At 39.4% G+C, this 15,489-nt stretch overlaps 1 protein-coding gene across 24 annotated transcripts in view; it reads right to left on the reverse strand.

Moving 5' to 3' along the window:
• Positions 1–15,489, reverse strand: part of Ptprk (protein tyrosine phosphatase, receptor type, K) — a 499,334-nt gene that overhangs the window by 188,078 nt on the left and 295,767 nt on the right. For all 24 annotated transcript variants that reach the window (XM_087567119.1, XM_087567108.1, XM_087567090.1 and 21 more), the window contains 1 exon segment: positions 3,806–4,099. In XM_087567119.1, the coding sequence (XP_087423245.1) occupies positions 3,806–4,099 (294 nt within the window).

Genomic DNA, 15,489 nt, shown 5'->3' on the forward strand with positions numbered 1-15,489 from the left:
CTGAAGCAGGAGACTGCATCTCCCAAGTGACTTGACTGTGCCCCAGAAGGTTAAAAGAAAGGTGCTTAACCAGCTAGGCGGGACATTTTCAGAAAATGGTAAACTATTACATTTTCTCCAATTTTGTTGTTGTTGTCTGTCCAGTGTTCAGCAAAAACATTTCTTTGCTTCCGATACGTGAAGCCGGGAACATTTAAGTTGTGCTGTTTCAGGGAATCAGTTACTCACACTCGCGTCCCGGGTTTTATCTGCCACAATTTGCATTTATTCATCCTCAGTGACTGGGCCTGGTGAGAATGTATCTTGTGATCCCTAACTTCATTTGTGGGCTCTAAGGTAGTATACATCCGGAATTAGCCATAAGGCATACATTTTCCTTTAAAATGTAAAGCTATGAGCAAGGTACACGGCAAACCTTCCACTGGCTGTAAAACTATTCACTGGTAGAAGCCTTCCATCTAATGTTTACTACCATCAAAACATGTTAGAGAGGAACTTGAGAAACGGTAATTAATTTACTGGTAATATACTAGGTAAAAATATAACAAAACAAAATAAGAAAAACCTAAGTGGCAGAAGATGATATTATCCCTTTGAAATGACAAAAAGAGTCCTGTGAATGGGACATCATATATACACACAGAGACAGGAAGAAATGGAGAGTAAGAAAAAAAGTGGGGTGGGGGTGGGGGTGGGGGAGCAATGCACTAGGAAGAATTAGTACTTTCAAAGTTTTGGGTGACTTCACATATTTAACACATAGTGTATAGAAAGGGCTATTTGAAAATGATAACTATTCAATGTCCTGTCTCTCCTGTTTAAAAGGAAGCTTTGAAGATTCAGAGTTCAGGTCTACGTAAGTCCCACTATTATTCAAGGCGAGCAGAGCTTGATAGCATTAGGTGGGACCTTTCATCTTGATGTCTCAAAGGGATCTTCCTACACACCACAAAGCACTTCTATGCCTTAGGAATTTCTGCTAAAACTCAGCCAGTAGGGTGATCTGTGTGGACCCCGTGGTCGTTTGCTGCTCCATAAGCTCTGGGTGAAGCCAAAGGTGTGAGAACCTGAGACGCTCTGACTTCGAGAAAGGGGAATGGATCTTAATACACAGTATGTAAAATGCATCATAATTTAAAGCAACGCTGACTTTACTCTTAGATTTATTACTTTTCTTAATTATAGTTTAATTTTTTCTATTCAGAGAATGGTTAGAAATAAGTGCGTGAGCTTTCTCTCCTTTTCAAATCCTAGAACTTAATACTGACCTCAACATTGGCTCTGATCAGCAGCCTTGCCTTCTCTCAGAGCTAATAAACCCTTAGAAAACATATCAGGTCTATATTGCTTTTTCCCTAAAATCCTAGATTTTAGGATTTTAATCTTCCTAATTTTGGGAAGATACTAACTACAAGAAATATTGCTAAAGGTTTATCAAGGGTGAAAGATGATCTAGAATTCCTATATATTTAGAAGTAAAAGGACAACTGATTGAACACGATAGCATTCAAATTCACGATGAGTACACACACTAATTGATACACTAAAGGGGAATCAACTTTAAAGGCCCATATAATGCCTAATCATGGAGATTTTTCTCAGTCAGGAGCAGCTCTGAGTAGGCGATATTCTTATGTTACTTTCTTCCCTAAATGAGGCCGTTCTTACAGTGATCTCCAGTCACATGTTCTCTTCTGTTACTTCAATACACTCAGAACATACACATCAATAGGAAACAACAACAACAACAACAAAAAAATCAATGTTCATTAACATGGTGTTTTCACCCACTTAATACAGCATAATGGCCCTAAAAAAGATTTACTTGTAATCTTCAGAACTCACTCAGCAATAATGAGTCTCAAGTATCTTTGAGGTTAAACAGCTATATAAAATTCCTCATGCTGCTGTTCATTCTTAACGCTCTATTCTGATGGGAAGGAAGTAAGAACACATGATGCGATTTCAAAGGAAGTGTAGACAAAGTCAAGAGGAAAGCTACGGGAGTAGCTCATTGCTATCAACTGTTAGAATTGTAATGCTAAAAGATTTCATACTAAAGGAGTAATTCCCATGGGAAAAAATGTATTTTCTTCAGTAAAAAAGACTCAATTTTTATGAGGGTAGCATGGGATATTAATCTTGGACTAGTGACGGAGCATTTCAGTTCCTGCACTTTTTCCCTTTTGTAATGGCTTTTCTGACTGGGTCAGCTCACTTTCCCTGCAGAAAGTTGCTTTAGTATCCTAAGAACAATTCCTCACGAAACCCTGAAGAAGAGGTTGCAGACCCACAGAATATATTAAAAGCAAACTGAGAGATTCAAGCAGAGTCTTGGGACAGTGGGAACTAGAGGGAAAACTTCTCCAAGCTTCCAACTGCTGGACAGCAATCAACACATTAGGGGACCCTCTCCTTCCTGGCCGCCAAACCAGTGGGTCAACAGTCTCGTAAGTTTAAACACACAAGACAGCTACTGAGCATTCATATAAACTTAATTGCAATAAAAATATGTATCAATTATATGTGCTACATCAGAATGCTTGGTGAATAGCCCAGTAAAATTATAAATAATAAGCTGATATTCAAGAAATACTCAAATTGTGTGTGTGTGTGTGTGTGTGTGTGTGTCTGTCTGTCTGTCTGTCTGTCTGTATGTGTGTGTGTATTTTCACCTAATGCTTCATGGACACAAAAATGTCCCTCTGAACTAAAACATCATTTTGAGAATAAATATTAAAGTAAAAATGCTCAAATGATAGGTGATCAAATGTTTTATTTTTGCATAACTAGTAATTTCTCCGTGATGGCATAGCAAAGACCCTACTACGTTGTAATTTTCTTATGTATCAATGGGCATTGATATTTTGAGCACCCATTCCCAAGCACAGACTAATGACAGGAAGAACCCTTCTGCTTTCTCTAGGAGGTGTCAAGCTGCTGTCCTCAGCAGGGCTTCCTGCACAGAATGGTTATTATTGTGTGCGGGCATTTTTCGCTCATTTCTATTTTTCATTGTGTGTGTGGATACAGAGGCTGGGGGCTGACACAGTGTATTCTCTCTGGTGTTTCCACTCAATTCATTAACGCAGTCTCTCTCCAAGCCATGAACTCACACACTGCCTAGAGCCAGTGAGCGGTGGAGACTGGCCTATCTTTGCACCCCAGTGGAGGGGTAAGAGATCTTCATAACCACATTCGGCTTTTCTGTGGGTGTTGGCATCTCACCTGTTTTCATGTCTGAGGGCCAGGCCCTGTACCCAAAAGAGCTTTCTCTCCAGTCCTATAGATCAATTTTCTTATCTCTATTATATGCCCTCTCCACTGCAGATAAAATTTTTCAGGGAAAATGACTGTCACGTGGTAAAAAGGTTTACAGTACTGAGGTGAAGGAAAATGCTTTAGGGCAAGCAGAGATGTAAAGCTACCAGAGATATGACGCACAAAACCAGAAAACTCAGTTACTGTGCAAGAAAAGACTCGAGCTTCATCGCACAGTAGGGCAGTTTCAAAGATGCTCTCAATCTGCTCTTCTATCAGCCACAGGATTCCATAAACAAGATTAGGAATAACCGAGGCCAGTAAACCTCTCGGAAGGGTGTGTCTGGGGGCGGGGGTGTAGAGTACAAAAATCTGAATTCACATTGCACATGTATGAAATTGTCAAAAAACAAGTTCAGCAAAAATTTTAAAATTTGTATGTCTAACTCATACACCAAATAATCAAGATGCTGAATGCCACGTGTGTGTTAATGACTGTTGTAAGATTGCTTGGCGAGAGGTCGGGTCAGGTATGCAGCCTTACCTGCACACTTGGTTCTGGTGATTAGTGGTGGTCCTGGGAGTCCAGTTCCCCCTTCTCCAGGTCTGGTGAGCAGGACGCGAATCTCGTATTCTGTATCTGGATCTAAATGCCATAACTTGTATGTTGGAGCATTGACGGCATGGGTTTCCGTCCAAGATCCTGACGTCATTCGATACTCGACTTCTTTCAGGATGATGGGACCATCGCCAATAATAGAGTTGGCATTTAGTTGGATCAGCAAGTAAGTGGGCCCAACACCAAGCAGCTGGGGAGGAGCGATGGGTCTAGGTGGTTCTGGAAGAGAAAAATGTACATTCTCATTAGGTAAGAGTCTTAAAACAGAGATATACAGGTGGTAACTATATACTGCAAGTAAATATGTTATACATATAATATTCATACATAACCCAAAGCTAGTGAACAATTTAGGAGCACATGGTAAGTGTTAACTAGATAACCAGAGTCAGGGTTGGTTGGCATGTGCTTGCAGTCCCAACATAGGGTGCAGTGGTTGGATGGAAGATTGCTGTAAATGTAAGGTCAACAAAGTGAGTTCTAAACCACGCTGGGCTAAATGGTGAGACTGAACCAAGACAAAAGAGAGAGAAGAAGAAAAAGGAAGGAAGGCAGGAAAGGAAGGGAGAGGAGCGGAGGGGAGAAAGTAAAATCTAGAAAGTAATGATGTAGCAACTGTAATTTAAAGAGCCATTGGTTTTATGAAGGCTTTCGGTCAATTTAGCAAAAGTTTTCTCTTCTTAAAAACATGCGCTCCCAGGAGAGAAAGTTCCCAGTGCACAGCAGTGAACAAGGAGGCAAGGGAAAGCATGGTTTCATCAAACATGGAGGGGGGTGAGCTCTAATACTCTTGTTTCTTTGTTCTTGTCTGCGCTTCTTGCAACTTCAAAGGTCCACAGCTGAGCTAGTGAGGAGGCTCCACAAAGCTAGAAGGAAAGCTGGGACCACGGCCCCACCTCACAGAGTAGGAAATGGAAATTTATACCCAAATGCCCAATCTCTGTATATCACAGGCCCCCGGAGTAGCGTGCAATAAGCAATATATCACTTATTAAGCCCAAATGTCAAAGGGACATTGCAATTTAATTTTGGTTGGCTTAACATATTTTGCTTGACAGAAACTTTGAAAAATATTATTTCAACATGTGAACTCATAGAAGGATGAATAATGCATTAGGGCAGGTTTTCCCTTAACAGCAATACCAGTGAAAGTCGGAGCTGTCTCTAGAGGATTCCACATAGGGCTCTGTGTGCACAGCCTGTCCACTGGAATACAAGACATAGGGGTCTCATTAGTAGGCTGTCATCGGGTGGTAATTTCTCCCTTTAACTTCTGGACCAATCATCACAATTCTTGAAAGGTTTTAAAGAACGTATTAATATTAATAAGGCGATAATTGACCAACATTGATTCAAGAATTAATGCTGAAAAGTTACAGGAAATCCCATACAGGAAAACTATTAACATAACCACATAGGACTCCGGGTTGGCCTGGATTGAAAAGGGTGCAAGTCACGCATGGGCAGACGGTATCTTTTGAACTTCTAATGTTAATATGTTCCATGGAAAAGGGAGAGAATGAAACCCCATAAAGAGGGTCTCAGCAGACCAAGCAAGTTTAAACCAATTTTCAGATATGGCCTAACATTGAGTTTTATTTATAATTTTTAAAATTAATTTTTAAAATTTCTGTTGAGAATACAACTTCAAAGATTGTAAGACTAAAATTTGCAGGACATGTTACTGACAAGGTTCTGTACACTGGGTATTTATATAATGTGGAGGAGACATTTATACTTATTTTTTAATTTGTATAAGATATATATATATATTATATAGTTTACAAACATATTAAATAGTAGAGATGATGAACGTTTCGCTATTGCAAATAAATATGAATATAAGTGGTCTCTTCTTGAATGGGCCCATTAAAGAAATAGCTTTCAGGCTGGCTACCAGGGACTAATGTAAGCTGTGATTCACCATGCTCATGCATGAAGGAGAGGGCTAGTTGCCATGCGCTATATGTGCTGGAAGCAGCCGGTGCTATTTCTACAGAAAGTCGGTCCTAACGTCTGCTCTATAAATTTTACCCATACAAATCTCTTCGAAGGGTTTGGAGAAGTATTTACCAGTAAGGAGGGAAGTTCTGGTCTAGCTAATGGTGGTCTGTTTCACAAGTGAATTTCAGTGAAGCTTGTCTTCACTAGAATCAATCCAACATTGTAGAGTGTTCACCCATCAGATAAAATAGGAAAGCGGAAGACTTTTCATGCCAAGAAATTGCCATTTCCAACTCAAGAGCTTACAAAACAAATGACAAGGGCATTCTAAAAGAATGCCCCAGACCATGCAGGTGTCTCTGGGTATTGTAGTTTCTGGATAAAGGGGCGGGCGGCTGCTTCCATATGTCTAGAGTTTGTTTTCATTCCTGATGATTCATCCAGTGACTAATTTCAGTGATGGTAGGAAACAATGCTAAATTCACACCTCACTGGGGTTCTACCCCAAAGCAACAAGGCCTCACTCATTTTAAGCTTACCAATGACCTAAAAAGGTCTTACATACGGCATAATAAATGAAGTGAAAAGACAACAAAACAAGAACATGGTAAGTGAATTATAAATTGCAAACCTTCCTTGAACTGTATGTACAGATATTGCAAAAACTGACCTTATGTTAACTATATGTACAGATATCGTATGTATCGAATGCTAACTGTCACCGTCAAAAGCCTGTCCACATTTGCCACAGGAACAATCCATAGAGTAACGAAGATAGAAGATGGGGAAGGGCATGAATGATGGGGACAAAGCCAGCAAGAACCAGTATTAAGGACAAGCACAGCCCTTTGTCATTTCTGTTTGATTCAGTGACATCTGGAGCCAGGAGGCCAACTTTCAAAAGACGAAAGCCATCACGGTGACGGTAGGGGAGATGTGCATGCGCTTTTAACCATTGCACAGTCTTTCCACACTTTAGCTACCACAGGAGTCACCAAGTCACATTTCTAAAACATACCAGAAGGGTCTACATGTGATGCTATTTGCTTTGTTTTGGTTGTTTGTTTATATGTTTGCCTGAACAACAGCAAAAGAAAAAATGTAATACCATATTGTATACTGAATCTAGTGGCTTGCATAAGTAATGGCGTGTATAAATGAAAAGATGAGGTTGAAGCTTTGCACCTCTTGGCCTGCAGAATGGCAGCAACACCCCGATCAGTTTTACTTCACTCGCTCTGGTTAGGCCAAACTGGAACACAAAATAGCCAGAGCAATAGCTCAAGGTTGGCGCTGCCACAAAATGCAAAGCAGCTAAAAAGCAGACAGGTTGCTCAACAGCGTGGTTATGAGTGAAATTCACGTTAAGGAGACTAACACTCAATATTAAAGTTTTGATGTTGGCGGCAGAAAGAGATCTTATATTAGCATATGTATTTTGTTTTTAGATCCCCAGAGAACAGGGAAATTTATTTATAAAATCTCTATTCATTTCAATAAATTATGCATGAATTTTAATCAGTTGGCAAATGAACAAGTAATTGTTTTGGAGCAATGCTAATATTCTTCATAACTTAATATGCTACTAGACCCAGAGGTGTGGTGCAGATAAATCCCAAACGTACACTAGGTATCAAGTGAAGCATGCAACCCTCAAAATACAGGATAAACTTTGCCAACGTTCCCAATTAACTTTCCATTAATGACTTCCATTCATTATTCTGGATCCAAAATAGGAGCAAATCCCAATTATGTATTCAGCCTGCTCCACTTGTTTAATATCTGAAATAATGAACAAATGTCTGGAAATCAAGCAAGCCACTACGAAAGGATATCCTCTCGCTCAATCATCTCTGTTATAATAGCTCTTTAAAAATATATGCCAGTTATCAAAGTCCAGTCAATCAATAAAATGCAAACTCGGAAACAGAAGCCAGAGAGTCAGAAAATGTCAGCAACAGAGTAAATGTCAAGGCAGAAGACACTTCCATATCCATCTTTTGAACAAGATAGATTAAGTTCCTTTCAATCCTGTCTGTCTCCCCACTGCCTTATCTCTTCGTCAGGGAGATGTTGTTAGAAGAAGCCCGAGGTTGGCAGTCCCACAATAGAATTTGGTGCTATGACATGTTGGTGTCTTCTGGCCACTGTGGAAGAACTACCACCCACTCCGTGCACTCAATAAGACTCATCCTCAGACAGTACTTGGAAGCAGACACCTGAAGTCAGTATGAGCAGAGAGGAGAGAAAAAGGCAGGAAGCCATACTTCCTCACAAGAGTCTAGATAAACTACATTCTGGATATGACGCTTCAACCAACCACACTCCTGAAATCCCTGCTATATCGTGATGTGTTCTTTACTCATTTCTACTCCATGCTATGTCAACTTTCCCTCAGTTGGATTCTCTGACCATTTCAATTCTTCAATATAACCACATATACAAAAACTGCTTATGACCGCTGGCGTGTCCCATGCCTTTAGAAGATACTAAGTCTAGGAAACATGTTTGAGTGGGCCGCAGACACGTAATGTGACTTCCTTCCTCCTGGGGAATTCTTCATCTCTGCTGGTTGCTAGAAGGTTGCAAATGGGCATTACTTCGCCTGAGAAAACCGCATGGCTATGTTGGGAGCAGTGGAAATTATGAAAGGTTATTTAAGCTACATCATATTTTAACTGTTTTAACTATTTAATTGCTTGCAAATAAAGTGAAGTCAGAGGAGATGCTTCTAAAGAACTGTCCTTTTAACATAAGACTAGTTTATATGGACACAATTGTTTTCTTACTTCCTAGCATTTGGTGAAATGAAATGGTCACTTAGATGTCAATTTGATTGTCCTTACTTATTATTCCTTTCTGGACTGTTAACCAAGTTCTGATTTTTGCTCAAGGACGGATGCACTAGGCTGTTTGCTCAAGGTGCCTCTCTGGAGGGACCTTGTAGAGACACTGAGAAAAGAAAGAGTCCTCTATGTCCCACATTTGTGAGCTCCCTTTTGATGAGTTTCCTATGACAGACTTAAATAATTTGATGTTGTATTTCAGTGGGGTGACCACACAATACTATCACATCGATAAAACAGAGAACCTTTGCACCCCCTGACAGATGGGAGCTGGGTCATTCATAATTACACTAATTTTCTTTGGGCAATAATTACCATGGATGTGACAATAGCATACGTTTTATTGGGTGTAGAGAGAATGAAGTAAGCACTGAGAAGGTTCGAGGCTCACTTAGCAAGGCCTTTACTTTCCCTTTCTTTCTTTATTTTGAACTTAACCTAGATGTGTTTACAAAATACATAATGGTGTCTCATGTTATTGCTCCCCTCAATGATTTATTTATTTTTATTTTATGTTCATTGGTATTTGGTCTGCATGTGTGTCTGAGGGAAGGTGTGGGATCCCGTGAACCTGGAGTTATAAACAGCTCTGGACTGCCATGTGGGAACTGGGAATTAAATCTGAGTCTTCTAGAGGAATAACTGGTGCTCTTAATTGCTAAGCCATCTCTCCAGCCCAGTCTCCCGATAATTCCTAATGCTGTTTCATTTACTGATGTTTTTGACACTTAACTTCCCAGGGCTCATAAAATCCATAAGCAATCAAATACTTTCTCTTTACTTTTCTGTCCACTGTCTTGTAGTGTTACTAATTGGAGCAATGTTGCCAGCAAGGCTTATATATTTCTTTTCATACAAAGTAACTCATTATATTTACATCATGTGAATTACTAATCTTAGGTTAATCAAATTTTATATTAAAACCCCATTTAAACTTCGTCAGCTTAAGTGATATATAGACTCTCAAATTATATCACTCAACTAACTCATACAATCTATACACAAAGATAATGACAGACCAGAAAGATAGAGCTTGAGTGGGCCAAACGTGAAGCCCCACTGCCTCTGTCCACAGGACTCTCAGAGAGAGCATTTGCAGCGGCTGTGGTCCCCAGGACAAGTAGACATTTATGTGGAGCTCTGGGTAGAGTACAGCTACCCTAGGACTCAGGTTAGTCACTTGATCCCTTCGGAGAGTCCTGAAGCACAGTGACATGGTTTATAATTCTAAGTATGGACGCACGCAAAGGGGGCTGCTTGTGCTGACCTGAATTCCATCACTTACTTCTCTACTTACGAAAAGAGCAGTGGCTTACAATTCCAATAGGGTAAAGGCTAGCCATTTATTCACACAAGCTAGTCCACTGCCAAAAAGAAAAAAAAGAAAAAGAAAAAGAAAAACCACAGAGAAATGAACAGTTGTGTATAGAGCATGCACAATCCCAGGCAAGTGAACAGATGATGTTTTCTGGAAAGCAATCTTTTAACATGCATGAGTAATGAAAAGTATACAGAAAAATCAAAAGAATTCCATTACCATCTAGAATTTTATTATAATGTGGTTTAGAATTTATGTATTTTTTTACTAGAACATCACCTGAACACAAACTACAGTCAATTTTAGGTCTATTTGACAATATTGCATTAAGATTGGAGAAGATGAAAAAGCTACTGTTCTGGTTAGTTTTATATCAACTTGAGATAAGAAAGAGACACCTGAAAAGGGGGGGGGGGGTCAATTGAGAAGATGCCTCCCTACAGAGCATTTTCTTAATGAGTGATGGATGAGAGAGGGCCAGCCCATTGTGGGTGGTGCCATCTCTGGTCTGTTAGCCCTGGGTTCTATAAGAAAGCAGGTTGAGCAAGCCATGAGGAGCAAGCCAGTAAGCAGCAGCCATCATGGCCTGGGCATCAGTTACTGCCTCCGGGATCCTATGTCCTGACTTCCTTTGGTGAAGAACTGTGACAAGTAAGTGTTAAATGAACCTTTTTCTTCCTTGGTATGCATTTGACTGTAGTGTTTCATCACAGCAATGATAACTGTACCCAAGATAGTCACTTTTCAGAGACTAGGGATATTTCCCAGAATGCTTTCTAGCATACACAAAGCCCTGGATTAAAGCCCCAGTAACAGGTAAATTCGAGTGTGGTAGTGTACGGACTATATTCCAAACTTGGAGCGCTGAGTCAAGAGGAACGGGAGTTCAAAGCTAACTGTATCTAAATAGTGAGTCTGAGACAAATCCAGGCTATTACAAAAGCTTTCTTGTGCCCATGCATACACACACACACACACACACACACAGAGAGAGAGAGAGAGAGAGAGAGAGAGAGAGAGAGGAGAGAGAGAGAGAGAAGTTATTAGTTTTCATTTTTAAATAAAGCTGTTTTTCTCCCAAGAGGAAAAACCTCACCAGTATCAGGAGATGAAATATCCAAGTACTCAACATTAGGGACTGGGTTCAGTGAAAACAGCATGACAAGCTGTCCCTTTCGTTTCTGTAATGCCATGAAGAACAGTAACTGATCTACAAGACATCGTCTTCCTTGCATTTCCGTTATTTCTTGCAGTGAACTAAAAACTCCGATACCGTTGTTCAGGAGTGAATGGTCAGCTGGCCAAGTGCTAAGGAAGAAACTCCCAATGTAACCACAAGGAAAGCAACTGTCTGTACACACTGTACCTGTTCTTTGAACACTGGCCTTCAGCGTGAGACTCCAAGTGAGGACATGAGGACTCCCATTTTACTACATTCACTTTCTGAGGCTGAAATTGAGTGCTCAGAAAACAAGATTTGCTGCTTCCTACTCTGAGCCACATAGCTGGCCAACTGCTCTGACATTGATGCACAGCACCTACAAAACGTTACTATTTAATTAAAGGAATTAGTTGACCAGAACGAAAGAACACTTTCTAAGCAATTGCTTAGTGACCAAGTGGCAACCCGTGATTTATCCTCCTTGTAAAAAAAAAAAAAAGATGCCACAACATACCTAACAAAAATTCTTTTTTTGTTGTTCTTAAGTCCAAGCTGACCCATTGAACAGTTTTTCAAAAGCATTTTCATTGAAAAATATCCTGTGATATAATTCTTAATACAAATATATACTATAAATCAGGATAGATACAAAAGAACATAATTATACTAATACCAGAGAGTATGTTTGTATAGATGTTAAATATAATGATATATTATATCATTATATATATGAGATGTAATGGTATAATATATATTATATGTGAGATATAATGTAGTTCAGCTTAGGGGAAAATTATGAGGTGAAATTTCTACTCTCCATATTACGTCGTATTTCTCCACTCAATTCACAGCGTGATCTGTATTCACACTTGGAAGGATCTAATATTTCATCTCCACGCCATGGCTGGCTCCTGCAGCCTGAAGTGCTAAAATAGAAAGAATCACTTCGGTGATGAACCTGCCAATTTGGCATACGGACTTTTATATCATATGTATTACTACGGTGCTTTAGTCCCTGTGATTTGAAAACATTTCTGCCATCATTTTATTACCTCCTTGAAATAAAAATCACAGAGCAGAGTGGTCCTTCAGACTTGACAGCAAAATACTGAAAGCAAGGTTAGGTTGATATGTAAGGGATAGGTGAAAATGAGGGAATTTTTGGTATATGAAATATATTATACTGTTATACGAACGTGAGTCTGTATCCTGTTTTGACCTTAAACTACCTGTTTTTATGTTTACTGTCTACACAATGAACTGGTTTAAAATTTTGAAATATAAGAATTTAACAATTTTACTAGATATTTTCTCAACATTACAATCCGCACGGCAGTCGAGACATTATAATAAAATCATAGCTGCTTTTAAATGAGTCATGAGGTAATAAATAGGGAAGAGTTCGCTTATGGTCGTTTAATTCCTCGCTTTAGCTTTGTCAGAGCTCAAACTGCTCACAGCATTTCAAGGAACATTCAGGTGGTTCCAAGAATAACAATCAACTCTGTAGTAAAAGTAGAAACGCCATCAACTCCAACGCTTAGTTCCCTATGAGTCTCAAGACATAAACGAGTCCTCAGATCACAATCTCATCAGTCACCTTTATGAGGAAGAAGAGTGAAATATATGGTGGAGGGTGAGGCGAATGGCAGCGATTGCAATGAATGTCCCAGCAGCACGCTCAAGACACCTAGGTCATGCAATGCAGGGCTTCAGTCCTTTCTCCATCCAGACAAAAGAGAGAGTACAAAAGTACTGCTCTTATTCACTGTATGCTGACACATATTAGACACTACAGATGGACCCACTAAATTCATTTTAGTCTTTACAATAACTTTGTGATCTCTGCACTGTGTTATCCATACAAATTCATTTATTCCTATGTGCACATGTAATATATTATGTGTAAAAATAAGAAAAAATATTATTGGTGGGGATTTTGAATGCTCCACATGAAAGAAAGAAAGAAAGAAAGAAAGAAAGAAAGAAAGAAAGAAAGAAAGGAAGAAAGGAAGGATGAAAGAAAGAAAGAAAGAAAGAAAGAAAGAAAGAAAGAAAGAAAAGAAAGAAAGGAAGAAAGGAAGGAAGGATGAAAGAAAGAAAGAAAGAAAGAAAGAAAGAAAGAAAAGAAAGAAAGGAAGAAAGGAAGGAAGGATGAAAGAAAGAAAGAAAGAAAGGAAGGAAGGAAGGAAAGAAAGAAAGAAAGAGAGAGAGAAAGAAAGAGAATGAAAGGAAGAGAAAAGTTCCCTGACAATTATAAAAAAAGCACAGTTTGTCAACTTGTCCCTGGGTCCAAGCAGTCTGTGGTATTGGGTCACTGTGGTAAAGCGTATATTAAATATATGTTCATGAGCATTTGTGTTCACTCCAAAATAAATAAACATGATGCCTGAGGTTTTCACGATAAGGGAGCATGAAAACTTGTACAGCTGGCTCCCAAGCCCAACCCCTAGTGTCATCACTCAGATTAACAACGGAAGTAAGCCATACTGATGACAGGGCTGAGCGTGGGTTCCAGAAAGGCATATCAAATTCAAGGAATCACTTGTCCCGAGTGACCGACAGAATTGGACTTATACTTCACACAACCTAGGAGAGGACAAGATAGATCTTTGTAGGGGAGGAGGAATGCTCATATCCTAATCAACACGTGACAGAATTAGACTTTTCCATAAAAAAACAATTCAAATGACAGATTGACGCCAGCTGAACTAAGAGGGGCCTGCGTATTGTCTCCTCAAGAGAATAGACTTTACAGAAATACCGGTAATTCTGGAGCAGTGAAACTTAAGAGTGTCTTCATATTTAAAAAAGATAAATCAATCCGTGAAAAAATTAAGTTGTGGAATATACTGTATTGTTGGTTTACTGGTCCAGCATAATTGTGCAAAAACTTTCAATATTAAGTCACCAGGAAGAGTAAACCAATAAAAGCAAATGTAACATGTTGTGACAACAAAAATGACAACAGAACAAAGACCATGGATTACCACACCCCCTTTCTTTTCGAACCTGTTCTAGATTAACATTGGAGATGGTTTTTACTGAGATAAAAATAGAACTGATAGTGTTATTAATTCAAGGTGAGCTATTGCTAATGGCATCTCCTTAAGTATCAGTAAAAATGATCAGAGATAAGAGATTCCTATGTCCTTCTACTTAAAATTTCCCCAAGTAGGAGGAAAGGGTTTAGCAGTAACCTAGAGAGTGTGTAGATCTGTGCATGAAGATACTGGACATTGTCACAAAATCATAACGCTGTTATCGCGAGGTAATAACTCGCGATATTGTTATGGTATGATCCGGTGTGTCCACTAGGAATTCATATGGCAGAGGTTCGGTACCTGCCACAGCAGTGTGAGCAAGACTATGGGACAGTTAAGAGATGGCATCGATGGGGAAGTTCTTTAGTCACAGAGGCCAGTCCTGTAAGTGACATCACCACTAGAATTAGTTCACATTTAATACCAGAAACAAACACACACACACAAACACACACACACAAAAACACACAAACACACACCTTCCTGTGAGGTCATGCCATCTGTTAGCATTTGCATATGAAACCCTCATTATGTCATTTCGACGACACACGCAGGTTTTTCTTGGCATACCTTAGAGCATGCTTGTTTGCCTTTCAGCTTCCCGAACTCAGAGCTAAGCCAACCTCTTTACTTAGCCTCCAGTAGGTCATTATAGTAACGGAAAACCAAGTCATGCTATCACCCTATTCTATGACTCTATGAACTTCTTCAGAGCCAAAAAACCTACATTCCCTAAAGTCAAGACGCCACCAAAAATAAAAGCACTAGACAGGGTTGTATAATTAAAATCAGTAGGTATACAGAAATAATTATAGACCGCTAGATAAAGCAACATTTTTTTTTGTTGACATTTTAAAGAGGTTTAGTCATGTGAAAAGTTATCAGATCAAGGACATTTTACACTAATGTGACAAGTCAGGCAGCCAAAGACCTTTCCTTTTCAGTTCCTTCATAACCTCCCCCAAAACCCCCCGACGTCGGCAATATAACGGGATGCTGATGTTAAAAGAACTGAAATAACAGAAAGAATTGGACATTCTCGGGTTCATAGGAGGAAACAAACTTCTAGTTAAAGAAAAGCTTTCGAGAACGCTGATTTAATGCAGAAGGGTGAGCTATTCCTTCCTGCCAGCCATTTCCAAGAAAGACAAAATCCCAAGACTGCTTTGACAGATAACATAGATTTAAACTACGAGCTGGACGTAGCAAGTAATCCAGATTAGTCTTTTTTTCCCCTTAAACCCCAGGTTCCATGTCATGTTAAAAATTTATCTCCATCAACTAAAGGATTTTCT

This window comes from Rattus norvegicus, chromosome 1 (assembly GCF_021556685.1).
Source record: "Rattus norvegicus strain SHRSP/BbbUtx chromosome 1, alternate assembly SHRSP_T2T, whole genome shotgun sequence".
In the NCBI taxonomy this organism is placed as follows: domain Eukaryota; kingdom Metazoa; phylum Chordata; class Mammalia; order Rodentia; family Muridae; genus Rattus; species Rattus norvegicus.